General features: G+C 39.7%; 2 protein-coding genes across 4 annotated transcripts in view; both read right to left on the bottom strand.

Annotated features, from left to right (window-relative positions):
* The window catches only part of NAP1L4 (nucleosome assembly protein 1 like 4), a 28,476-nt gene extending 21,652 nt beyond the window's left edge, over positions 1–6,824 (bottom strand). For both annotated transcript variants that reach the window (XM_054515118.1, XM_036383688.2), the window contains exons 1-4: positions 6,715–6,824; positions 2,836–2,867; positions 1,751–1,812; positions 179–278 (exon numbers count right to left, since the gene is read on the bottom strand). In XM_054515118.1, coding sequence (XP_054371093.1) covers positions 179–278; positions 1,751–1,812; positions 2,836–2,849 — 176 coding nt within the window. In that variant the 5' untranslated portion in view covers positions 2,850–2,867; positions 6,715–6,824. The remainder of the gene's footprint in view (positions 1–178; positions 279–1,750; positions 1,813–2,835; positions 2,868–6,714) is intronic.
* Positions 6,825–10,988: 4,164 nt separating this feature from the next.
* Positions 10,989–27,944, bottom strand: part of CARS1 (cysteinyl-tRNA synthetase 1) — a 33,229-nt gene continuing 16,273 nt past the window's right edge. For both annotated transcript variants that reach the window (XM_036384224.2, XM_036384223.2), the window contains 10 exons: positions 27,749–27,852; positions 26,641–26,738; positions 25,007–25,196; positions 24,407–24,475; positions 20,770–20,851; positions 16,823–16,903; positions 16,323–16,390; positions 14,911–14,970; positions 13,603–13,686; positions 10,989–12,505 (listed from right to left, as the gene is read on the bottom strand). In XM_036384224.2, the coding sequence (XP_036240117.1) occupies positions 12,371–12,505; positions 13,603–13,686; positions 14,911–14,970; positions 16,323–16,390; positions 16,823–16,903; positions 20,770–20,851; positions 24,407–24,475; positions 25,007–25,196; positions 26,641–26,738; positions 27,749–27,852 (971 nt within the window). In that variant the 3' untranslated portion in view covers positions 10,989–12,370. The remainder of the gene's footprint in view (positions 12,506–13,602; positions 13,687–14,910; positions 14,971–16,322; positions 16,391–16,822; positions 16,904–20,769; positions 20,852–24,406; positions 24,476–25,006; positions 25,197–26,640; positions 26,739–27,748; positions 27,853–27,944) is intronic.

Genomic DNA, 27,944 nt, shown 5'->3' with positions numbered 1-27,944 from the left:
CAAGTCTGCATAAGGTAAAACTTCACTCTTCTTCCAGAAGTAAGACACTATGAATCACAGGTTAAGTAAACCATTTTTCTTAGTGAATAATTTATTCTGATTTTCTACCTTAATTACACAGTAATAATATTCTATTATGCCTTCGGTCTTTCAGTATTTTATCATGCCCACTACTTACGTTTCAATGTAACTGGAAGGAGTAACTGATGTATTGTCAAGACGCTCCTGAAGAGCTGCCAGGACCTGTGGATTTTGCATCACTTGGTCTGCCAGCTTTTCTATGAAGACAGAAAACCCCCTTTAAACAAATTTGCATAGATTTATAATGCTTTTGTCATATTTTGTCTTACAGCAGTAAAAATACTATTTTCACACCTGAAATAACATCACTTTAAGGTGTGAAAATAGTGAGTGTTTACTACTAACACAAACAATTACTTCAGGACCAGTTTTCAGGAACAAAAAGTTGGATAATTATAGAAAAAGCACTCTTCTCTTTGCAAATCTATCAGTTGCTTTTACAAGCAAGTACTACATTGACAACATAGGCAAATTTCCTGTTTTCCCCTTATGTAAGAAAGTACAAAGCAGAAGTCTCTCTATCCTTCTGTATAAACTGTACCTTTAAAGCCACATATAAATTTTCAGGAGGAGAACCACTGAATTATACTTCCAAGACCTATGTTTTCCAGTTAGTGTGACTCCTGAAAAAGCCCTTCCAACTCTGTGTACAGTACAATAAGCAGCACAGCACTGTGACCCTGACAACCCCTTATATTTACCTCAAGAAGATTTTATAATCTGTAAGACTCCTCAACCATCACAACACTTCCCAGAAGACAACTTTTACAGGAGTTCAGATCTAAAATGCCTCTGGTTAGGTGTTAAAAACCCTTATTAAGAACCATGCACCGTGTCCGGGTGTGAAGACTTTTGCTTTTCACATCTTTCCATTCTTTCTCAGTGCTCTTTTCCCCAGACATTAAAAACCCAATAATTTGCACGGCACACACTAACATGGTGAAGCTTTTATACGCTTGCATTTGTGTGTTGCTTTGTTCTTCTTACTTATTTGGAATTTTTTTGTTGTTTTTTTCTCAAGCAACTTGACTTTAAAAATTATTCAATGGTGTCTACCAGTTTTCATGCAATTTTCAATTGCCAGTCACAAAGGATTTATTGAAAAAAAAAAAAGGTAATGAGGGAGACCTAAAGAACATTCAGTGACTACATATATTTCACATTTCACTAAAACTTACAAATTTGAGTATCTGGAGAAATAACGGAACTGTAGCTTTTCTGCACTCAGAAACATTAATTTGAAAAATACTACTCAGCAGTTATCTGTAGACCTTGCTAATGGAGAGTAAAAACTTCCAAGACACATTCTGAAGATGCACTTCTGAGAAACAAGAGAGTAAAGAACTAGCATACAAACAGAACTGCCCATTTTGGTAATTATGCTGACAAAGAATACATGTTGTTACAAGCCAGTCTTTGCAGGCCTTATTGCAAGGGTCTAGAGGGTAATTTCAGGCAATGGTAAAGCACCACAGTCACAACACACACAAAAATACAGCCTGCACTCTGGTTTTGGCTGCAATAAACATGGAAAACATCAGAAAGTGAACAGTTAGCTTAAAAACCATTGTTTTCATAGTTTTGCTTTCAGCTGTGAACACATCTTCAGTTTTGACTGAAAAGGCTTGTTACACTTCTGTAATGTCACCAACTACTACGTATTTCATACCTTTTTTGTTGCTTGCATTTTTAGCAGCCTCCAGAGACTCTGAAGCAGTATCTTCTGTTTTACTAAAAGAATTCAAAGGGTAACATATTAAAATAGCATCACATTACACAAATGTCAGCATTTAAGTACTCTGGTTTACTACAGACATGCTTTATAGACAAGTATCCTAATAAAAGGCACATTTATGTCTTCAAGCTTGTGAAAACTAAAAAGAAACAAACCAACCTAAAAAAAACATAACAAGCCCAAAACAAAAACCTCTGACAGATAAATTCATCTCATTAAGTGAACGGCTGGCCAATCATGTGTATGATTCAGTCTGTGAATCATGTGGCCATTCACTCTGCACAGGAAAGTGTTTTTACTCAGAGATGAAAATATGAGACTCTTTTAGTCTAAGTGATGGAGAAAAACATGAGAAAGGATGCAGCTATGAAAGGAAGATGAACAAGAAATAAAAGCTCTGTTTCCAACTTCTCTGACAAACTGTTTTGATAGAAACATTCACTCCTATTCCAAAAGACATGTCCCTGGCCTCCCCAGCTCCCTGCTGCAAGGTCTTCCATCTCACTTCCTAGGCTGGAGAAGGAGAGGGCCCAGCATGAGTCAACAGCCAGCCAGTATTCCATGCACTCCCTGCCACCTTAGAGGTCACAAAATGCACACTGGAAAGTGCTGAAATTAACCCTAACACACAAAACCAGAAGAGATAGCACATATGCAAATGGGTATTATCAGGTACAGGACAGACTAGCTTATCCAGCACTGCAAGCCTCAGAAGAGCAGCAGCACATATAGATTTGCACCAGTTCCATAAAAATAATGTATGGTCAAAACATACTACATAAACTAGAAAAAAAAGGTGCCTTTTTGCAGGCTTAAATTACACAGATTAGAGAAACACTAAGGCTCTTCAGTTCTTTAGAGCATTTAGAAAAATACTACCATTTTAATCTTATCCAAGTCTGGTAATCCACTCGTCACAGGTTAAAAAAAACACCAACAAAACTTCTCCAGCAGAACACCAGATATACACTTGGCTCCTAACTACCTTGATTTAATTTCAGGAAAACAGCCCAACATACCTGTTATCTGCCATCTGTGTGCCTGTATCCACCTGCAAATTGAAAAGTAGTGCTTAAAAATACTTGAACAGTAATTTGTTTACCTCAACAGAAGATGAAAATAGAACAGGTCATTGTTTAAAACATCAATGCAAATTAACAGCTACTGTTTTTTTCTATAAAATTCATCATGCATAATCCCTCCCAGGAAACTGAATAGCTACCACAGTACCCAACTCAAAATGAAACTTGCTCAGTTTTTGAAGTCTGTCAGGTGGTTTTACCCTCCTAGAACTTATTTTTTCTGTTAAGTACTCCAGATACTAGTGAATTTCTACCCAATCATGGGTTTTCAGTCTGAAGCTAAGTGCCACAGTTTCCTAGATTAGCTCAGCATTCTATCAAAAAAAAAGCCAAAGAGGAAGACACAAATGTATTATTTTCTAATTCCTTGACAACATCATAGTAAATAATGAATTTTTAATCTCTGCCTATATAGCACACTTGAGCAAAAGTTCAAACGAATTAATTACAATAACTTCCAAATCACTTTTTTCTTTTATCACCCAGGCAGAGACACATGTTTCACATGTCTGTCTAATCAGGGTTATTTTTGTGAGTAGCTGCTTCTGCTGCTCTACAATTGCCTAAAACTGTTGCTAGATTAAAAAAACACCAACTAGAAGACAATTATTTAGCAAGAGAAGAGGTTTTGACAGTAGCTAGGAAGAGAGAATCCCCTGTATTAAGATTTGCTCCTTATTTATCAGGAGTCAGAAAATGAAGAGGCAAGAGAGAAGTTAAAATCTCATTATTAACAATTGTTGGAACCAAGTTTAGCACAGCTACCCCAGCCCCCAATATCTAAATTAGCTCTCCTGAGAAACCAGAGGAAGCCAGATTGTCTAACTTATTCTGCTGTTCTTTCTTTTCTGGGGTGAAATAGCCCAGCCTGCACATGTATTTCAGTAACAGAGATTGGGGTTTTTACCCCCACTTTAAAAAGCTGCTCACAAATCACAGTAATCAGTACCTGCCATAGAAGCACAGGTGGCCTTTTCCACCACCAAACTTTCACGAAAGCAGACCTTGGCCTGCAAGTCAAATTCAGAACAAAAAGCAGCTTCAATCATTCAGAGCTGACAGGTCTGATTTCCCCAGCTCTCTGAAGGCCAAAGAGGCTGATCTCAGGCCCAGCTTCCAACAGAGGGCTACCAAAGAAGAACCTGAGTGCTAATGCCAACTTGAGCGGCAGCCCAGAGATTGCACGCACTCTTCCATCTGGAAAATGCTGAATGCTGCTCTCAGCCGCAAAAGCAACACTTGCACAACCGTTGCAAACTGAGTTGAAAAGCTTTGTTGGTTTTCAGCAGTACTAACAGTGCACTTCAGATGAGTCCACAGCAAGCTGTTCACATCTCCCATAGAAGCCTGGAAGCCCACCCTACAGGCTCAGCCCAGGAACAAAACAAAGGGGCTTCTGGCAGAGGAGGTGCTCCACCAGCTCAGGCTGATTTGCTTCCAAACACTTCCTCTTGCCTTACACATAACAGGAGAAAGTGGCAATGCCAGCAACCACCTGCTAGAGCAAACCAGATTTTTACAATCTCACAGCTGAAGAAAAGGAGCATAAATGAGCATTTCCTTCCACAGCAACAGAAGGCAGGGGGAAAAAGAGACAATAAAAAGGTAAAACAGAGCAAACTGACCTAATATCAGAGTTCAGCCAACAAGTTATATGATGCCAGTCACTATGAGAGGAGGCAACACCAGGCAACTAAAAATGCAGACTGGCAGTACTTAAGAGTTAGCCTCCAAGACTTGCGACTTCCAGCCTTGGCCCAGCAACCCAGCTAATGGAACAGACTCTACTCCACATGAAAATTCTTCTGCTCAGCTGTTTGTGCTGTATTTCCTGCAGGGAACTACTTCTCAAGGGAAGACAAGATCCTCATGTGTGTTTGGAAAACATGGAATAATGCTTGAATAGCAGCTGAATTAATCTCCACTGGAACAGGCATGAACTGGGCATGTTCTGACAAAAGCCACTCACCAAGGAACAAGCAAAAATGAAAAAAGAAAAAAAGCACCATTTCCTGGTGCAAATACATACTTCAAGTCTTGTTTAACCCCTAGAGTTGTGCCTGTGGCAACTGGAAAGTAAAAAGAAGTATACAAATAAATAATTAGATGCAACTTTCTTAGAAGACAGCTTGTGATTCCCAGTTTCATTCCACTTGCCTTGCACTGACTTCACTGCCACTGAGGCACCAACAAAACTGTTTGGGACGAGCTGGTAAAGGCCACTACCAGGGGGGAAAGGTAATTTTAGAGCTAGAGTTCAGCACACACCAGTTGAAAAAAACCAGTACCAAAGCACGAAGCCCTCATGGCCATTGTCTCCATTGCTTTCCAAGCAACTTTACAGGCAATGAAGACAGGAAAAAGCAACCAGAACCCAAGGAAGTAACAACAATTATTATTGCTGTCACCACCATTAAAGGCCAAATTAGTGCCTCATTTCTCCTGGGCAGTTCCCTGTTTCCCAATGACTCACGAAGATGAAGCTTTGGGGATGGAGGAGATCAGATCAAGCCCCTGTCCTACAAGGCAGGCTACTACTGCAACTTGTCTGGCACAAATGTCACACACCATCAATCCCTTAAAGCTGCAGGAAACTGTAAACTGGATGTACACCACGATAGGAAGAGTTCATTACAAGGACAATATCCTGAAGGACACAAATTCAAGAACAAAATCTACACCCTGGCAAGATGTTCTCATGAATAGAAGTGTATACGGAATAAATCTTCTCTGCCTTGCACAAACCTGCTAAACACAACTGAAGGACAAAACAGGAAACTGAAGGGCTCCTGAACTCACAGGAAGACTCCTGCCCACAGCTGTTAAGTGTTTTCCGTAACTAAAACAAATCAGAAGAGAAAGTTACAGCTTCCGTTTCAGAGGCACTGAGCTGTAACCCTGCGGGAAGCCACAAACAAACAGTCGGATACTTTCTGTAAGAATAAGAAGAAGGAATCATGAAAAAATTATTTGAGGAAGAAACTCATTCACCCGTTCCACAAGCCCCGGAGATGAGGAATACTTAGCTCACCTTCGAAGTTTTGTAAAAGGAACATTATTTTGTTTAGAGATGACCTCACAAAAATGTTCCTAGTAATTCCGGCTTCATCCGTAATTCCCACACTCGCTCTACCTTTCTATTTGAAAGCCTCGTGAGCAGATGCTACAGGAAGGGAATCTAACAAATCCTACGGCCACCGGTACTATGTGCAGTAAACAATCGCAGCATCAAAGAAAATTTCAAACAGGCCCTCAAATGGGAGGCAAGGAACCCGAAATGCAAAACCCAGCCCCCGAACCGCCCGCCGCGCTGGGGGAACAACACCGTGCCTGAGATCAGGCGAAAGCTTCGCACCCCAGCCAAGCAGCGAAGGCCTTGCCTCAACCCGAGCACGGCGGCGTGAGAGCGCCGGGGGCAGCGCTCAGCACCAGCAGCCCTCCCTCCCGGCCGCCCTCCTCCTCCTCCTCCTCCCCCGCTCCCCTGGGAGGGCGGGGACAGGGCGGGCGCGCTGCCAGGCAGCGCGGCCATACATGCGGCCGGAACCCCCGCGTTCCCCGGCCCCAGGCACGGAGCAACGCGGGACCCGTTCCGTGGGCCCCAACTTCTGGATCCGCCCTTAAAATGGAACCGCGGCAGGCCGGGCGCGAACCCCTCCGCGCCGCGCGGCTGCGGTGGCCGCCGTGCTCCGCCCCTGAGCGGGCCCTGAGAGAATCCCCAGTGCCGCGCCGCGGTGGCGGCGCCCGGCTCGGCCCGTCCGCTGTGCCCGCCGGGTGCCCGGGGCGCAGGGCCCGGAGCCCGGGGCCGCCCGCCCTCACCTGCCCGCGCCCCTCACGCCGCAGAGGCCGCAGCGCCGCCGGGCTCCTCGCAGCCTCCTCGCTCGGGCAGCGCCGCCGCTAACAAAGACGCGTCCCATTGGCCGCGGCGCGGGCCCCTCCCTCAGCAAGGACGCCGCCGATTGGCCCCGGCGGCGCCGCGGCCGCCACGCCGCACGCGGGCCATGTTGACTGTTCGGCGGGCGGCGCTCGGCCAATCAGAGCGTGCGGGCGGGAGGCGCGCGAGGCCGCGGGCGCGCGCGAGGCGAGCGCGTGATGCGGGGCAGGGCGGGGCCGCAGGGGACGGCGCGTGCCCGCGCCCTTAAAGTGACAGCAGCACCCCTTTCCTGCCCGGCCCCTGCAGAGAAAAGTTAACACCAGGAACCTCCTGGGGGGCGTGTGCCGGCCCTGCTGGTCCTCCAGCAATGTCAGCCCCGCGGGAGAACCAGGGCCTGTGACCCTGAGGCTGTGGGCCTGTCCCAAGCACCCACAGCGGTGTCACCCTATCGGCCCTTCATTGTCACCAGAAACCCTCAGCTCATTCTTCTGCCTCTGGGTAGAATCAGAGCATCTCCACCACTTCACCTCTCTGACCTGTCCTCAGAAGGACACAGCCATGACAACATTCCAGCTGGGTGGGCTATCCACCATGTCAGCAATGAGATCCCTGCATGTCTCAGGAACTGCCATTTGTCATTAAGATGATCCGTGCTGGGAGAGGATCCAGGTGGTTTCTGAGGCACCGTGCCTGGCCTGAGAAATGAGAAATGTGCTGCTGCTGCTGCTGCTGCTGCCTTACAGCTCCTCCACAGCAAAGGCGGTCAGGGCAGTGCCATCTTCAGCTTGGACACAATTCCCTGGTAGAGCAGCCAGGAAAAGCCCACTGTCAGCCCACATTCTCTGTGCATGGCACTCTGAAAGCATTGGGCAATTTCAGCACCAGGAGCCACTTCCAGATTTTCAGTCATCTTTCACTCAATTGGAGAAAAACCTCTAATCATTTTCTCCTGTCTCCTTGTTCTAAGAAGTTTTCTCCAGGGCTGCAGCTTGGATTTCTGTAACATAGTGTTTGAAAGCAATGACACCAATATTTTATAACAACTAGTCAATATATTAATGTTGGATTAAATAATTTACAGTAGGAATTTAAGTTACAGGCATAACCAAGGAATCTTTAATTAGATACCAATAGTGTAATTAAAAAATGAGATCATTTTGAAAGAACTGCAGGAATGTTAAAGCCAGTTGCACAAACAAGCAGATTTAGTGGTCCAGAGGACATGTTCAGTGGAATGTTCTTTATATTGCTTCCAGCTCCCTTTCCCTGTTTCTCCAAACAAGTCCTTTTTCTAACATCAGCAGGTTAACAGCTTCCTTGTATTTCCAGTAATCCATAATTTTGAGGCCTTACTCATGGTAGTGACTTTTTAAGGTCGGGTATGCATTCATGGTAGTGACTATGCTTGATTCTCAGTGTTCCAAAGAAGACCATAATGAACTCTGAGAGAAGGGCTTATCTCAAGGTATTCCTATTCCACACCTCTGTGCTTGCTGCTGGCTCATAGCTATCAAGTATTCTTTTAAGATTTTTCTGTCAATCTCTATTTTGTTAAAAGCTGCTCAGATGCTGAGTACAACCTCCAAACTTTGTCTCCTACAAAGAGGCCAGACAGGTGTGAGATCTAGCTGCACCTTTCTGTGCTTGTCTATCAAGGTGGACACACATTTCACTTATACCTCTGGATTTTCAGTGCCTGTCTCCGAGGGCATTAACTCTCCCATGGTCAGTGAGGGATTTTTGCTGACTGCTGTCTCACCTCTCGTAGCACAGTGCTAGACTCCATGACAGTGGATAAAGCACAATCTGTGGAGTCATGTTGCTGTCAGGTGCTGCTCCCCTGCAGGGAGCTGCACTGGGATATCTGCTGAATCACCCTGGCTCGATTTAAGCACCCAGCCTCACATGCAAGAGCTTGGAGAACCAAGGAGGGAAGGGATTGTGCCAGAGCTGCCAAGCAGATGCACTTGACACTGCAGAGCAAGCTTAGGCTGAGGTCTGTAAGTGGCATTAAAACTGTCTGTGTCTTCTGCCCTTTAGTGGGTATTAATGGAAACTGCTCTCACTGGGTGAGATGCCAGACATTCACAGCCTCATATGAGATATAAGATTTCCTCTGTCAATGACTTTTCCTGCAGGGGAGGAAGAAGTTTGATCATTGCTAAGCAGAGCCTTGGCACTAAATAGCTGATGTGCTTCTTAATTAATGTGTTCTATCTCAAGGCATGTTAAGTACTATGCATGTGGTACATATAGAAATTGCCTTGTGAAATCAGAGTGGAGTGAAATTCCTTCCCATATTGAAGTTGTGTAATAAAGAGGCAGCTGAAGTTGGTCCAACAACTACCACCAGATGAGAATGCTTCAACTTACCTTCAATTTATTTTTCTCCATTTTAAGCTATGCACTGTATGTGACAGTGAATTGCTTATTTGCACACTTAAAATGTACTAGAGCCTCTGTGCAACAGGAGACAGCAAATAAAAATGTTGTTATAAACAGGTCAAAGAGACTGCCATAAAGGTAATCAGCACTCACCAGTTGAAAGTCTTTGAAAAGATTGGTGGCATCAAACTCACACTGAACAATTCACAGATTTTTTTCTACCAGTATCTGAGTAAACTGAGTGATGGGAGGAATTTGTTCTCCTGAGTGGAGCAGTATTCACATTTGACGTTAATGGGAATTTTCACATCAGAAAGGCTGAAAGGCACACTCTGAGCAAGAGACAAACAAATTTTGCTGCTGCCAAGTTTGGGCTTCAGCCAAGGGTGCAATTTAAAACAGAAACACCACTCTTTTATCTTCCCTTGCCATCTCTGAATAAATTCTTTGATAGGTGGGAAATGAAAAGCTCCATGTTGTCTGAGCAAGATGAGGTCTCTGTTCCAGAAAATTAAAATATTTTAAAATTCTAAGATTTTGCTATGAGGATTTTCATAATTTTTCATAATGTTTAGAAAATCATATTTCAGACTGGCTTCCCTGAGAGTGTATATGCATACACAACCTTAAAAAAAGCACACACAAAAAACCCACCCCCCCAGAAAACAAACCACCAAAAATGTTAAATACTGTGTAGTCTGTCCTCTCCCTTTTTCTGGCTGAGGGAAACAGATGACTAAGACACTGCAGCCCATTGCTGTTGCACTCCCTTCTCCTGCTTGCCAGGTCTCTCTCACAAAGTGGAATTCATTTAAGTGCCACCTTGAGGGATTGCCAGGGAATAGGTATTGTCTGTGCAATTCAGTAATCCCACAGATCAGTTGGCATGCCCACACTGAAAAAGTCATCTAAAGCAGGGTGCATCCAAGCCTGGCTGCAGCATTCTTTGTTTGCCACCAAGTTTTCCTTCAGCAGGATTTTATGCATACCGAATTTCAAAAAACATACCAAGGGAGGGAGGGAGGAAGCAGTGTGTGCATGTGGGAAGCATACAGAAAACCGGAAAATAACCTTTGGAAAATGTGAGTCTGAAATGCTCCCAAGATCCCTGCAAGGAGAGTTGTCCCAGAAACAAAATGAAGCATTTAGGAAAGAAAAAGGGCATTAAAAAAAACCCCATTCTTTTATATTGATATAATAATGGAATTGGATTAGGTTCTACTAAAAACATAGGAGGAAGAGAAAAAACAAAATCTGGGGGCACAAGCCAGGATTTTATCATGGAGATGTCATAAACTACAGCCCAGGACAGCCAAGGATCCAACAGCATTTTCTCCACAGTTAAATACTAACTCACTTTAAGTAAGTGCTAACTAAGATCACTGAAAACAATTTCTGTATTTAAATTCCTGGCACTATTTGACATTAAGCTGCAACTTCAGAAGTGGCATAGGCATGTCCCATCCTTTCAAAAATGTCCTGAGTGCACAGCATCTTCAGGGAGCCTGCTGGGAAGAAAAGGATGAGCTGATAAGGCCAAAGGGAGTTGGGATCTAAAATGCTGCAAAAAATGTAATTGAACCTTTCCTCTTCCCATACCACAGGATGGAGAAATTGCCCTAATGGCCATGGCTGGCTGCTTAAAGTATCATTATGCAGTTTAAACATGCATTTATACAATTGATTAAAAATTAGCAGAATAATAAAATATTGAATGCAAAATTAATTAAATTAGCAAGCTAAAGGAAAAGCTCTGTAAATCACATTTCAAAAAGATGGTTGTGGAATAGGGAGAAGCTCAATAGTTTCCCCACTACACAAAGTTCACATACAATTATTTCACAACAGATTTTATTTTCTGCACACAAGATGCATCTGCTTTACTGACCTTAACATTATGTATGTTTTTAAAGGCAAATACACACAAATTAGAAAAAAAACCCTACTAGATCTTTCTGTTACTCCAAATAATGAGTTCATTTCTCAGAAGGAGGAATATAAATATAAAAATATCAAGGAAAAGCAAAGATGTTTTAAGTCTTAATTATGAAAAGGAACATAGCCTCATCACTGTAGCATGAACTTAGGAGTTGAGAAAACAGAGGTGTCACAGCATGACTTTCTGCAAGTCACCTTGAGAATACTGAATGAATATAGTTCTGCAAATCAGACACTTAGCTGTTCCATGCAGCTGTGAAGTAGGTGAGATATTTTTTAGGATTTCACGAACTTTAGTTCATTTAGTAGCTTCTGCCAGTGAAATGCATTGTTAGGCAATGAAGAACTCTCCCTGCAGTATAGCGTGACCATACTACATCAGAAAGGCTTTTATCTCAGGGTTAAATCATCATGTTAAAAATATTGGTCTTGACTACAGGGCAATGTCTAGCTGTATTCCCCAATTGCAAATCAATCCACAAACTGTCTATCAGTAGGAAACCCTCTGTTAATTCCCCATGGCTCTGAACTGGTAATTAGGTGCTGAGTACTTAGGGTAATCAGGTACTTTGGCAGGGCTCCTGTTTCCTTGAAGGGATAGCTCCAAGAACACACCACCCCTGCCATCAGCCCTTCATGTCTCTCCCACCTGTTTGTTCAATGCAGGTGCATTGCCTTGTACTTACCCACTTGACTGAAATTGCAGGTTGATGATCTGTTCCCTTTTTCAACAAAGGGACTGTTAGCTTCTACTATGCAAAGTGTTCTGGGTATACTTGTGAGTGTTTTTAATAACAGCAGCTAGAATAAGTATCATAGTGGAACTACCCACTTTTCCTGCTTATGTAAAGATACTAAAGTCATCTGGAAAATACTGTTCTTACTGCAGGGCAAATTACTCAGCTCCCTTTTAGCAATACATTTTTCTGACTGTAACATGGGGTATTAGATAGAGATCAGTATGGAGGACAAATTAACCAAAGTCTGAACAGCTAGAATGAACAAGAATCCTTATGTGGATTTGCTGACTGAGCAGCACCTTCACAAACTGAACTGGCAACCACATTTGCTATCATTGAGAAGAAACGTCTTACATGTTGGCTTTTTTGTTAATGATGGATTTTTATTACATTTCCAGATGACATTATTAACCCACGTAAACAGGAATTTGTCTTTGCACATAATAGAAAGTGTAAACAGAAATTTAAGCAGCAGTATATGCTCACTTCTTCAATGGGAACCCAGCACTCGCCTTCTACATAAAAAGTCCTGTTGTTTTCAATTTGCACTTCCATTCTGAACCATTTGTAGATACTCCTTGTGTAGCTTTTCTTGGGTTTCATAAAGTTTCTTTAGCTTCTTAATTTGTCCTTTGCTAAGTTCTTTGCCTTCTGTATCATGGGTAGGAAATCCCTGAAATATATTTAAAAAAAAAAGAGTATTTAAGATAAGTTCTTGGACTGCTTTTGTTCTCTATGGAATCATGTTTTAATAAGATATGGAGATAATGTCATAATGACAGGCTGTCAGGAAGGGGTGTATCTTGGCTAATTTTAGTCACCTAGAAGTTTGACAGCTAACTTTGACTATTTCTGAATGTTCCTTTCCTAGCAAAACAAGAGGCATAAGGGTGTATTTATCTTCTATCCTGAACCATGTAAGGGAAGCTTAGACCACTAACTTCTAGATGGTTTTAGTTAAGAGAATAATGACTAATTCCTGAACAGATGGTTAAAATAATCTTTTAATCATACTAGCAGATTGAATTCAAGGCTTAAAGCAAAAGCAGTAAGATATTTATATTCTTGATGGAGAAAGATTGATCAGCATTTTTATGGACATTCTCCTTAGCTTGCAGGGGTATTTTCCAGTATTTATCCTCTCCATTCTGATTTGTCCCCAGGACTTGAATTTGTGTAGGTGAAGGGGAGAGGCAGAAGCAGGATCAATGACCCAAAGGAGAAGTGAAGAAACAGTACTTTATGTTTTCCAAGTAACCCTTTTATCTCCAAGGGGAGCAATCAAGAGCAAAGTTATGCATACAGCCCCTTCAGAGACCCTTTGCCAGGAGAGAGCAAAACAGTGGGCACAAGGGAATAGGGAACACAGGACCTCTCAAAAAACATCAGTTCTGGAAGAGTTGGGGAGCTTGTACTTGCAAATGAATACCCTGCCTTGCACCAGAATAATAAGTCTGTGAATGAACATCATGCACATTCCTACCCACAATATGTATTTTGCTTTGCAGTAAGGGGAGCCAAAGGAAATGTACAATGAATGTACAAAGGAACGTAGAAGGAAAATACCCGTGAAATGATGGCTAACAGAGACCTTGCTCCTCAGTGCACAATTAAATTCATATATCACCTTTTCCTTCTCTCCTTCCCTCCTCTTGCTGCATTAATAGCACTGCCCTGGAGGTTTGGAACAAGATTGCTATAAACATATACAAATAAGCAAGCACAACTGGGGGAGGAAAATCCCTCCCTATATGAAGAGAAGTCTCTTACATTTTCATCAAACATGGAATATTTGTCAAGTTCCAATTTAAACATTTCATGTGGTGGAATCTTCATTTTTTCCAGTTTTGCTGCCTGTAATATAAAACATGCATTAACATCACAGTTAATTACTGACAACCTGTCACATATGTAAAAGGAAAAGTACATTATAATTTTAAAATCAAGGAGCATTCAATTCATAATTGTTTATTATGTGAAAAGAAACTTGGAGTGAGGAATAACTCAGTAGGTCTTAGCTGTGCTTGTCTAAGGGAAAAAACTGTTTTAAACCTGTAAAGAACCACTTTATAAAACAGATACATTGCAGAAACTCAAAATAATTTGCTTATAAACTCCAAAAACTACATCTGAGTCTTGCTAACTTGGTTCTTCAGTCAACACAAAGTGAATAGCTACTATCATAAAACATATTCAGCAATTAACTCATTGCAAAGGGGAACCACCTTTATCAAGTTTCTTGCTGACAAGCTAAGGTTTTAATGCAGGTCACAGAAGAATCAGATGCAGTAACTGCACTGAAAACAAACTGAACTCTCCCTTGTCTGTAAACAAGCACATCTCAGAATCTTTTCCATGTAATTTTTGCCCTATGCAAGGGAATCACCTTTTTTAAAAAATGAAAAAAGGTACTTGGAATTTGCGGCTGATAAATGCTGTTTATCTTATTTTATTTTTGTATGTGGTGCTGTCTAAAAGTTTTCTTCCTCTTATAACACAGGAATGTATTTCCTGTACTGTTAAAGTCATCAGCATGGCAAACAATATTTGTTCTTATGAGTTCATCTCCTCTGTCTACTCCCCATCCAAAGCCCAAAATCTTTGAGCTATGTGAATTTCAAGCACAGAGATAAAACATTTCTCTGCTCAATCATAAGGAATAGGGGATTTGTTACAGAGAAAAAGAAAAAAAAAGGAGAAAACTAAATCCTTTCACATATACCTATGGTATTAGAATCAAATAATAAATGACACAAGCAAAATCTTCTCTAACACGAACAAGCACGTAAGATACTACTTTGTCAATTAGGTAATACTGTTTATAGACTGAAATTAAGTGCTACAAGTTCTTCTGTAATAAGTTTTTTCAGGTTTGGTTGTGTTTTCAAAAATGGCTTCTCTATCAGAATTGAAATTCCAAGCCTGAACTGCAAGCCAAAGGCATTCTGAGCAGGAAATTGTAAACAAAAAAAAGAAATGGAGACCTGGTTAAGGCTGGGCAGAGAGCCTGTGTTCTAATGGTCTTTCCTGCACGTGACTACTGCTGCCTACACTTTCCTTCAAAATGAGGTTACTTACTTCCTGCTGTTGTTTTTTCCTGGCTGCTTCTTCTTTCTTCCTTTTTTTCTCTTCTTCTATCTGTGAGAGGCAGAGTTGGTGAGTAAAAGGTAATGCACTATTCCATTTGGTTGTTTTCTACAAACCTGAGCCAGCTCCCCTGGATATCTAATTACAGACAGAACTGGCAGCATGACCTGCAGCAAACCCAGCATGCCTTATAATTAGGATTGTCTGATACTTCCCACTGTATGACTTTGATTTTATTTGCTTTTATTCACAGTTAAACCAGTTCTAACTGTTAAGAATGCATTTTGCATGCAAAATGGATACCTGTAATAGAATACCTAAAATAAATTGTCCTATCATTTGAGGGGGAAAACTGTTTTGCAAATGACTTTTTAAAAAGACTGTATTTCAATGATATTTTAAGCTCTTGCCTCAAACTGTGAAGATATCACAGTTCCTCAAGCAGCAGTTGTATCACTTGATGTTCCTAGGGAAACAACTATCCAAATTTAGCCAACTTGCTAAAAATCCCATCTTGCACTTGCCTGGGAGAGACCTGTCAGTTCTCTAAGTGTTCTGCCAGAAGTGAACATAATGCTGTTGCCAAGGAAAAGGGACTCTGGCTGCAGCTCCTACCCAGCAGCATTAAACAAACTACATTCAAATGTCACTCTAATGAAAACATCTGGAATTGACTAAAATTACTTCTCCCTTTTCTAAAAAACATCAACGTGGAAGGAGAAATGTTAGAAAGTCTTTCAAAGATTTCTAGTCATGATAGAATTTTATTATTTGGTAAAATTGAAGATGGACATATGAAGTGTTACTTTTAAATATTACGAAGTCAAATATTAATACTAGGAAGTGCCAAAAGCAGGGGATCTGTACAAACTTTGTGCATGTGAATTCAAATTCACAAGCTTTACAGAGTAACATGAATTCTTGCCCCCACATCCTGAATATCTCACTAATCCATACTATATTAATTAAGATTTAGCCAGTACATTTTTCCCTCACATATCAGATGAATACAGACTAGTTCTATGAAAAATGTTGACTTCATTTGTACAAACAAAAGAAGTCTGAATTAGCTTCTCATTGGAATTGTTCTTCCAGAGAGATAAGATGGTTTGAATGCAATACTGAACACCCCTTAGTTATATGAAGACCTTAAAAAGCAATAAAATAAAAAATCTTTGAGATATTCACTAGGTCCCATACAAAGTTTTCAAGAAGCTGTTTCAAAAAAAGAAGCTGTTTCTTTTTTCAACACACTTAATTTTTTTGTATCAATTCTCTTATGTCATCTTCCTTGTTGCTAGTTTGCTATGATGTTTCTTATGAATTATCAAAGAAATGTAAAAATATCCATAGTTCACACATTAGTTTAAATATTAAAAACATGGGATGCTTAAAATAATTACCTTTTTCTTTTCTTCTCTTTCTTTCAATAATGTGTCCTTATCCACTAATTTAACCACGGTTGGAAGTCCTAAAGAAGCAAAAGAGATGGATTAATTTCTTGATTAATCAAAGATAAATGTATTCATCCTGTGATAACTGTTTTATTTTTGCATGCTAAATGCAAATACAACTCAGTGGCTACTCAAAAGTGACTAAGAAATTAGATGTTATACAAAAAGGTGAAAAATATTACAATTTTTTTTTATTCTGTACATGTATTACAATATACAGTTCCATAATATATATTCATATATATACATGCACCATTATCTATGATACATATTATGTGCCATTATATATAGTACATATGAAATATATATATATATGATGCACATATGATACACTCTAGCTCTGCGATACTTGAGTTCACTGATTTAGTCTGAATTTTTTTCTCACTTCTTAGGAAAACATCAGGATTATAAAAACAGCTCCTACAAAGTTTCAAGAGATAACTGGGTACCTTCATGATCTTCAAATCGAACTCCAAGTTCAGGCAGGATGTCATCCCGAAGAGCATCACTCAACTGCAGCACTTCAGTTACTACAGAGCATGAAAAATACTTTTAGTGAAGTAAGATTTGGCCAAAGTATAGTTTTGTACAGCTAAATAGTTACTTCAGTGCAATTAAGAAATTGCCACTCTCACAAAGAGAGAGAAATGTCTTTTCTTTTAAAGTGATAACTAAGTCCTGCCTTATTTTAGCCACATAAAGAAGCAGCATGTTTCTTTGCAGGAACTTGAAAATCATAATTGTCTTCCAAGATACCCTCACTGTTCCTGAAGGGGAACAGAAAGAAAATCCAAGGCAAATCAGAAATGATGCAACAATTCTGCCAGGGTATGGTGGAAGGGTGTATGACTCAGGAAGATCCTAATGGTTACTATAGGATGTGCAATAAGAAAGGTTAAAAACCTAATTTTAGAAAATCACAAATTAACATATTCTGTGCTAAATCTAACACTGCCCTTTGAAGGACTATGATTTTGTTGATTTGTCAGAGGAACTGTAATCCCAACACCCTCTTTTTATTTCAAGCAATCTTTTTACATCAGAACAAATAATTTTGGTTTGGCTTTCTGCATGGTGACCAGGACATCATGGCTAATATTTTTTTTTCCCCTTGCAAACTTACCAAAGAGCCTTTGATGACAGCAAAGAGTTAAGATCTTAAGATTTAGCCGAAATATATGCTATCTTAAGGGGAAAACCAATCTTCATTCAAGACAATTTTTTGGATAAGAAATTGTATCAGTTGAGAGGCAGCAGAATAGTTGAGAGGGCCTAAATTCATCAGAGACTCAGTATGCTGCTCTTGTGAATTCAGCATTTTTCATAGGCAGTCTGGTATTTGGGAGGAACACTCAGCAAGTATAACATGACAGATACTTTGGTTAGATGTGCTTATAATGAACAGGCATTCTCCCTTTCAGCAATTCTTAGCTGGTTAAACCCAAGAAGTACTCAGGGTCTCAAAGTTATTATTTTAGGCAGTGGAAGCTTCCATCCAGGCAGCTTCCTTAACAGTGCACATTCTGGTAGATACAAGTACCATCCCTGAGCCTTCATCTCTTCCACAGCTCTCAGAGAGCTGCAAGTGAACAGCACTGACTATCCTGAAACCATGAGAAGGAACACCCTGTTTCAGTGCATGGCTGTGTTCTGTGGCTCTCTTTGCAAGGAAACCACTGCAGTGGACAGAACCTCTTCTGTCTCCTGTAAACGGAGTCGTTGTTTCTCCTGATCCACAGCAGTGACACACAGTGAACCACAGTCATGTTTGATGCAAGTCTAAATCAGCCATTAGGATAAACCAGGGATCAGATTCCCTCACTGGCTGTTGATACTAAAAGGTGTTGGCTCTATCAAGACTGTATCAGAAACACTGCTTATTCACCACAGCAGCATCTGCACAGTTACAGATGAGCACTTATCTAAAATCATGAACAACTGAAAGCTGAAGAAGAAGAAATCCATCAAGGAGAAATGTATAATGAAACATATTATTTTTGAGAGGACACATGCTCTGATCAATCCTGTCGTGCAGAGGAGTCAGCACCACACTTCTTAAGGCTGAGATGTGCCTATTCTTTGCATGTGGCACCTCCAGAGCAAATATGTTTAGGGTTGGGTAGGGGGTTGTTTGTGGGCTGTCTCAGGACATAAGGAGGCTCTCACTGAGGACAGTGACCAGGAAACCAGTGGGACAATGCCTTATCACCAGCGCCCACCAACACCCCAGCAGGTGGACATTCCTTGGGCCTGTGACTATTCCCCAGACCTCTTCACATTTTCTGTGAATTTCAAGCCAAAGAGCATCAGATGTGAAACAGATGCTGAGATGTTGTGAATCAGAACACTGTGATGGGAAGGAAAAAGAGGAGCTGGAAAAACATCTAGAGAATGCTGTATATAAAGACTGGCAGCAAAAGACAAGAGCAGGCAATGCTACAATGAGACAGTTTGTCCCAGTTCTGGTCAACTCCTGACATATTTGGAAGAGGGCAGAAGGTGCAGAGGGCACTATGAGAATTTTTAAGTCCATATTAGAATGCTACCCATTCTGGATGATGGTAACATTTTTGCAGAGTACATGTAATTTGATTATTACTAAAAACCATAGCTTTAAAAATGGCTGTTCTGTGAAATGTTTTGTAGATACATTTTGAAAGTGCATGTGTGTGGATGGGAAAATTTGTAATAGAGATTTACAGAGCCACATACTCTTTATTTAACATCTGAGAATACCTAAAGCAATACTGATTGTTTAAAATAATATCTAACACAACCCTGCCAGCAACAGGCTATGATGAGGAAACTCCCTATGCCTACAGCCATGCAGAGGCAATATCCCCAGCCACTAATCAGAACAACTCTTACAGTAATTTAATGCTTCCTGCAAGCAAGAATTTAATGGGTAAAGGGAAAGAAATCTGTAGTATGTCAGTGGAGGTCCTGCCAACCACCATTCAGCTTCCATATATCAAGTAGTTTAAAAGAAAGGTGCCTCCCTGGTCAAATTGCAGAGTGCTCCATACCCCAACCAAGCAGCCACTAGATCCAGTTTGATTCTCACTGTCCAGTGTATTTCAGGCAAAAAATCACTGCCTTTCAAGCAGGAAATTCAAGTGCCAGTTAGCACTTGAGCCAAGTGAGTTCTAAAAATGATCCCTGTGATATTTAAACCTTACCACTGCTAAAAGCAATGATCAATTTAGCTCAACCATAATAAAGCAAGGGGAAAAAAAAAGCTTCATATAAAGAAGTATGTTAAATACCAAAAGACTAAAGCTCACATTTTTGGCTGAGGATATACACACAAACCTCTTGAATTAATTCAAGTTACAGAAAATATTACTTCTCAAGTTACAGAAAATATTGGAACTTATTACTAAGCCTGTTTCTCACCATCAATTAGGCCTATAAGAGTTTGACAATAATAACAGAGTAGTTACATTAGCAATTACAGTTTTGTGCTTTTAATGTAAACTTATCAGCTTTGGAAGAACTCCAAACAGTAGCAGAATGCGAGTCCAGAGTCTTTTCCAGCTGAATAGGTTACCAGACACCATAAGTAATTTTATATTTCTGTGTAATATATGGGTTACTTGTATGTTTTATGTATAAAAAACATGCCCTGTTTTGCCTTCAAGTACAAATCCCAGTGTCAAAGTTTTAAGAAAACAAGAACCAAACACATGTTGAAGACATGCAAAATTCCACAGGGAACAGCAGAAAATAGTAAGAGCTCCTCCATTAGGAGATATCAGTAAAATCAAAGAATGCTTAATGGAACAACCTTTTTAACACTCTATAGTTCTGCTGCCAACACACACAGCATGATCAAAGCTTTTCAGAGGGATTAAAAAAGGCACCTGAAACTTCTAGCAAACTCCCAGATGAATTCTCCAGAGAGAACACTCAATTACCATCAGGGGAGCTACAATTCCAACTATTCTAACAAATAGTGAACATCTTGGGCAATTTAAATGCAGACACTATTATTGTGTAGCAATCTACATTTTTAAGAAAATGCAAGCTCCCCAGGGAAGAGATCATGGGTACTTTCATACCTAGAAAGAAGGGAGCACCCTAACCTAGAAAAACAGCAGCTACACCTCATCATTCCAGAACTTTTAGATTCTTCAGGATATGAAAATTAGTTTAGCAGCCTAAAAAGATGCCCAAATTAAAGAGACAGGCAGCAGAGATGCAGAAATTCAAAGCAGCTCTGATTTAAAGATGTCTTACTTTTATTCTCTAAGCAAGGAGAGACTATCAGTTGCCTCACACCCACACCTCCAGCCTCTCCCCCAGTTTGGTTCCTATGCCCTCCAAGTCTCATGTGCAGGAAAAACTACAGGAAAGTACAAAAAAGTCTCATGTACAGGAAAAAGTGAACTCTCACCTTTCTTCTCTCTGGCGATTTGTCGCACTCCTTCTCTGAACTCAGAAAGAACTTGGAGGTATGGCATCACTGTAGACTCAATCTGCAGGATCATTATTTCCATAGTTAGCTAATCATCATTTAGATATAAAACATGTCCCTACTCACTTCATATTTATGTGCTGTTGGATGGAATCTCACCCTCAGGACAGATCTGTATCAATAAAAATTGTCATTGCTCTATTGATGTCAAAGGATAGATGAAAATTTGCAATAGCTGTCAATTTTACTTTTGTGCAGATAAAATCAGCTTGTCAAGTTCAGCCTCTCCATTCCTTTTTCAACTCCTTTCAGTTAGATCCATCACTTCCCCAGGGTTATGCCACAATCCAGCTAACTATAATGCAGTGCAGGGATAAAAACAGCCCTCAGATGAATTTGCTCCTACATGTACTATGTTGTCTTAGGCCCAGCTGTTTATCAGATAATAATACCATGTCAAACAGATATTAGGACTAATTTTCATTAGAACCCATATCTGTTCCTGAGATTTTAGCTTAGACAGTGCAATTCTCTATATTCCTCATACAACTCCCTCTCCCACAAAAAGTGGGGAAAGATTACTGTTGAATTATTTCAGGTGTAAGTAAACACTAGGCACAAAATCTCAGAGAAAAGGTCCTGTGAGTCTGGTTTCAATGGCAATGAATAGCAGCAGCAAGCAGTTAGCAAACAGCAACAAAAACAACTACAGATCAGCTACAAAAACAACTACAGATCAGCATCTGTCAACACTTCTTTGGAATCCCAGGAGGGAGGGAAAAGTCAGGCCCTTGGGGGAAAGCCTAAATTAAAAGTTAAATTACTTTGGAGGGTGGGGGAAAGAAAAAAAATGGCAAACTTTTGTCTCCTCTACAATTTCCACATGTCTTTCCTGTCTGTTTAATCTCCATGACAAATTTCTGTGCAATTAAGGGGCAAGATAGTCTGTCATGATGTAAAAGTGCCCCTATGAAAAGAACCAAGGAGTTCTGTTACAACCTTTCTTAAATGTGAACACTGCAATTAGCTTCATAATCAGATCCAGTGGTGACAAGTCTGGCCCAAGGAACAGACTGGAAAGTGAGGAACAGTCACATCTTCACTCCCCCACTGCACTGGAAATACCTCTTCATGGAAAGAAAGTGGTATGGGGAAAGCAGACACTGTCATTATTTTATCAGTCATTTCAAGATGAAAGATTTTTATTTCCACAATAATTAACCTGAGAGAAATGCTGAATTCACTTGGAAAATGATATTATGGAACTGAGGTTTTCTGACTTCAAATCTCTTTTATACCCTTTTCAAGTAAATTACTGACCCATGGAAATTAAGCTAGTTTTTCTTTCAGCACTTTTGAATTGGATTATGCCTTTTTTGGAGATATTGACTCAATTGGTTCTTTCATCTCTAATTTAAACAAGGGAATAACTGGCCTGACCCACAGCCTTCTGTAATTAATGAGAAGTTTTTGAACTTTGGAAGTTTACCTCCTTTAATTTTTGCTAAGATAAATAAGAATTTGCATTGAAGATTGAAAGACAGTATAGTATTTGATGAAACAGCCAAAATACTTGTGATATTATGCATTTTTATATTGTAATACTTAACACTAGTAATGATCTGGGTGATAAAAACAAAAGCTTCTTCAGTGTAAGAATTGTTAGCACAAGATTCTTCTGACAACTCTGCTAACAAATGTGGAATGTGTAAAACTTTCTGAAGAAAGGATGTTCTTTAATGCTTGTTTTTTGTATCCTTTCAAGCCTAATCAACAAGAAGGGATCTCTGAAACAGACAGAAGCTAACAAGCAAGCTCCAAGTGATGCTCAGGCATCAGAAAAACAAACTACTTGTTGGCAGAATTGCCTTGTTAAGGTTTAGGGCTGGACACGCTAAAATGATCTCAGACCTTAGGGGAGGTTAACAAAACTTGGGCAGAAGGATGGACCACTGATAGTGGACACAAAGAATGCCACAAAGAATTTACAGGCCACAAGGACACTTGGCAGAACTCCCAAGATAAGGAAGAAACTCATAAAGCCAAGTCAGCAACTGTGCTGAATCAGCCCCCACTGGGTAAAAGGTAATTTCAAACATCAACTCAGGGACCAACAACTCAAAAGAACAGAAAGACTGAGCATTCAGACTAATTAGCATGGGAAGCAAGAAAATTATTAACCAAGAGAGGATAGAATACAAATTAATAGGAGAATTACATAACTTGTAGCCACTGAACACAAGTTGCTTTGTTTGCTAAAATGCTTAAATAGTAAAAAGTTTTAATAGTTGGTGTGCTTGATTTGTGGAATACCACTGAGCACCCAGGCTTGCACAACTCTGAAACAAATAATCAATGCTGCTCTTGAGGGTGTAATTACTGGCTTGTTGCACATGGGTAACAAATCCAATTTTTGTGGACAACATGTGTTAGCACAGGATTTTTTTTTCCGCACAAGATTCTTCTCATTCTACCACCCTTGGCAGTGCTATTTTAAGAGTGAAAGGACTTAGCCTCAAGCTATCAGCAATCCTTCCATGAAGCATATCTATTGGAAACACTGCCTGAAGTGTTAAATACAAATTTAATTTTCATTTTCCCTAAAAAGGTAAGTGTTTAAGTTCTACCTTTCTTCTGGAATTCAAAAAAATTCTGAGCTAAATTTAAAAATCATTATTGATGGGCTTTGTAGGCAATTCAGAACATCTTCCTTATTATATTATTAATGGAAATTTCCACAGCACACAAATATAAGCATTTACATTGGCAATTATGGGATGAGTGTTCATTCCCATTCTTCCAACCACAAACAAGCTTGCCAATTCCTTTGATGAATAAGAAGTTAAGCCTTTTTTTTACACCAGAAATGTTTCATTTACTCCTCCTAAGGAGGAACAGAAAGGTGCATGGTCACATCTTTAATGCAGAAAAATACATGAAAAACAGCACGGACGTGTCCACAAGAGATTTTTGGCACGAACCAAGTGTGGATAGCTTTCACATGGAGTTATTTCTCCTGCCTGCACCAGAAACATTCCAGGTATTCCAAAGCCCACCAGTACTTTCATCAGGTACCCCTCAGGTATTTCCAGAAAAATTCTGCACCCAGAACTGCTGGGTGACTAAAGCAAAACAGTCTTTGAAAGCCACATAAAAACTGTGGCTGCAAATGAGATCAGAAGAAAAGATTGAAATGTGGATAAAACTCCAGCTGCCTCCAGGCTGGTTTCTGGTGTACCACAAAGAAGTTTAATCAGTATAATTACATTTTTGAAACTACTTAGCATACAAATACTTGTAATGAATCTTTAGACTGTAGCATGTGCTGCCTGTAGTTCATATGTGGTTTAGGAAACAGACTCATCATTCAGGAGACAAGATAATTCTTCTTCTGGTTGCTATACAATTTGTCTGTCATTAAATCAAACAAACCTATAAAAACCCCAGCTCTTGTAAAAGAAAAATCCTGCTTCCTAAGCCAATTAATTACATCAGATTCAAAAGCTAAAAGCAAAAAGAATGCAATTCAGCTACATATCAGTAATGTCATCACTTTAACCTAAGCTCTCGAAGGATACAGAGTAATTTTGTTTAGTGTATTTTGTCCTTCACTTACATTTATGTTTTGACTAGTCCCTCCAACAGGAAAACCAATTGCATCATCACTTTCTATGGCACCAAAAATCTGGTAAAGGAAAAAGAAGATTGTACACATCAATTCACAGGTATGTGAAAACTAAGCAAAATCACATATACTAGGCATTCAAATAGATCTCATTTAACCCAGAATTCACAACTCTGTTAAGATGATGTTCTGATTTGCAATTGATACATACAAATTGATGCTCTGATGATGATCTGTAATTGATACATACATACACCATACAAAGCATTGGCTTTCAGATTTAGCTTTAAAGATGTCAGATTTGTCATTCTGACTTCATATTTTTTCTACTATCTAATTTCTCTTGAACGTATTAGGGGCTCCCCCCTATTCAAAAAAACATTAGCTGAAAACATAATACAATATGGAGAACTCAGAATTGTTCCTGCTGCAGCATACACTGCAGCTTGGGTTCTTTTGGCCAGGGGATGTGTGGAAGATCTCTAGTTTCCTGTAAGATTTAAACAAAGACTGTACAGATCCCTCCATACTTGAAAGTACAAGTTATAACTGCACAGTGCAATAGCATCATGACTCCTTGCTGTTACATACCTTTAGCATTTGAGTGAGATAGGAGCTGATGTTTTCTAAAAGAAGCCTGTTTGGCATCTGCCTGGAGGATTTCTTTGCAGCAATATAGGAGTTACTCTGGCTGACTAAGGAGCGCATTTCTTCTAAAACCAAGCGGGTGTCAACATTGTCACACAGTGCTTCATGAATTGCTGCTTTCTTCTCGTAAAAACTGAGGCAAAAAAGATTCTTTGTAACTACTCATGCCAAAAACCCTGCAATGTACTCTGAAAAGTCTCTGTTAGAAGAGCAAGGGGACTGAAAAGTAAGAAAACTTTTTGCTGGTTGTAGTTTATATTTGAAAGAAAAACAGATGAGCAAGAAAAATGGCATTATCATGATGCTGCTGTTTTACTGCTATAGACAAAGGCAGGCAGCAGAATCTAATTGGCAACAACTATCCAAACAAACTATCAAACAATTTTTCAGCAACTGGCCTTTTCATGGAAATTTTTTAAAGTAGTATAAAATGCTTATTTAGTATCTTCTTTTTATTACTTTTTTTTTCACAGTATTGCTCTCCTATCCCTGTGTACCAGCCAGGTTCTCCGTTTAGTATCTTTGCAGGAAGGAGCATCAATTTGGAAGTTAACTTAACACAAAGTAAATTGTTATGAAAATATTATAAGTAGATAAAAGGAATAAATTCATGCAAACCTTTGTCATGTTAGTAGGTATAATAAATAATACAACGTATTAAGTACCATTTCATGACAAAGGTTTTATAGTTTCAAACAATGTACTTTTTCCAAAAAAAGAAGTGGTAGAAGAAAGGAGACAAAACCAAATATCTATGAAGCATATCTTCTATTACTCTCACTTCTTTATCATTTCCTTTTGACTTCTCCATTACTTATTATCTCCCACCTTTTTAAATAAAGGGGTTATGTCCACCAACCTCAAGCTGAAGATTGAATTTTCAGAGTATATCACTACACAGAAACATCTGCACTTAATCCTTCAATAGTAACATTAGTGACCACAACAGTGAACTGAACTAGGAAACAATTTTAGCACTGCCATGTAAGATGCCTCTATTTTAAATTTCAGACAAAAAGGAATTCATTTAGGAAGCTATCTGCATTACAAATAGTAATGGTAGTTTTGTTATAAAAGTCAAAAGACTGCAAAATTGGTATCACTGCCTCAACAACATATTTTCAAACACTGGCACTGATCTTTGATGGTTTAGTCAGGTCTTTCTGTTTGTTGCAGATAGCTTACTATACTTTGAAATATGTAAAATACTGTTTTTCCAGTATAATATTTCCAGTTTTTAGACACTGTGAATTACTGGTCACTTCTCAGAGAGAAGACAAGATTTCACATAGTGAAGAAAATGACAGCTATCTAACAAATAAGTTCTTTCCCTTCACAAACATGGCAATGAGGCATGCCAGTGTACTCAACATAAACAAAAGGGAAATTAACAATTTAATCTATCCTTCATAAAGGTGTCCCAAGATTAAAATGATTGCTTGTGAAGAATTGGGATGTTAATTGGGAATGCTACAGACATAAATATCACTATACACATTGTAAGTGATACTGTAAAGAAAAAAAGAATCAAAGATGAAGCAACACAATTCAGAGAAAAGTAGGAATGCTCCACTCACTTCTTGTTCAGCTCTACTTCTTGATTTTCCCATTTCTGAAACTGGCCTGTCACATCAGTGGGAGCTCGAAGAATATCCTTCACATTCAAAAAAAATTCCTGTAAAAGAAGGATATAGCTACACATAACCAATTACACATAACCAATACTTACTATGAAAGGGGTCATTATTTCTTAATGAGACTCCTAAACTTCATGGGTTCAACCCTGTTCCAGCCAGGATCTAATGATGTTTCTCAAGACAATAAAACCCAATAAAATCATTTTGCATAACTCTGCCATTCACAGTTGGACTGCAATTCATTTTTATCTCTTGCCCTGTTACTACATGATACCCTATGATATTCTAACACCAAGCTGCTCACACAAAAAATCTTTCAAAAATGGCTAGGCAACAGTTCTTATAGCAGATTTTAAAATGTGTTGCTAGCAATGGAAGCTGAAGTATAAAATAGCTTTATAGCAAGGATCTGTTTTAAATGGGCATCCAGTTCAGTAAAAAGTCATTTTAACCTAACCTGTGGCCCAAACCAAACATTTGACATAAAAAGCAGAACAGCTTTAGCTGGAGAGACCCAGATCAACAATCTCAAACTGCTGTACAGTGTCCTTGTGGGAAATGTGAGTTTAAATTATGGCTCCAAACTAACCAGGGGCAGGAACTGTGCCTAACCTCTCACACACCTGCAAGGCATAGAGGCAAAGGCTCAATGTTTGTGGTGAGGAGGCAAAGTGGGAACAATATTCCTTCTTCCCCTTTGGCTACATTTGTGTAGAGTCTGACCCGGTAGAAATGTTAGAGAGTGTCTGTTGGACTGAGCTCTATAAGCAACTGAGAAATTGATCTTGTGTGTAAGTGTCAAGCTCCTCAGAGATGTCAAAACTTGGAGAGAGCACACAGCTGCAGAGAAATGTAGCAGTCTATGGGATTTACAGGACTTGAGAGTTTGATGGTATCTAAATAAGCACTGTGCCATTCCACCTGATGAATTCAGAAAGCAAACCCAGTCTGGGCACATGGCCGACATATCCGTGGAGTTCTGTTCCTTGAAACACAGATGGCAACACAAAGATTAGAGAGCTGGAGAAGAAATTGAAAACTTACTTACATTCATAAACTTCTCATACTGAATAGCTGACTCCATGGTATTACTTGAATAATCCAGTGTATCCTTCCAAGAGTGCATGAGGAAAGCCAGCCGTAACTGTCGTGCTAGTAGGAGGTTTAAAAATAAACAAGGGAAGTTTTTATAAGCTGAAACACTTTCATGGACTCCAATACTGTAGTGGCTAAGAACATAATCT

This window comes from Molothrus ater, chromosome 6, assembly GCF_012460135.2.
Source record: "Molothrus ater isolate BHLD 08-10-18 breed brown headed cowbird chromosome 6, BPBGC_Mater_1.1, whole genome shotgun sequence".
Lineage (NCBI taxonomy): Eukaryota > Metazoa > Chordata > Aves > Passeriformes > Icteridae > Molothrus > Molothrus ater.
This window is presented reverse-complemented; position numbering and strand designations above follow the sequence as displayed.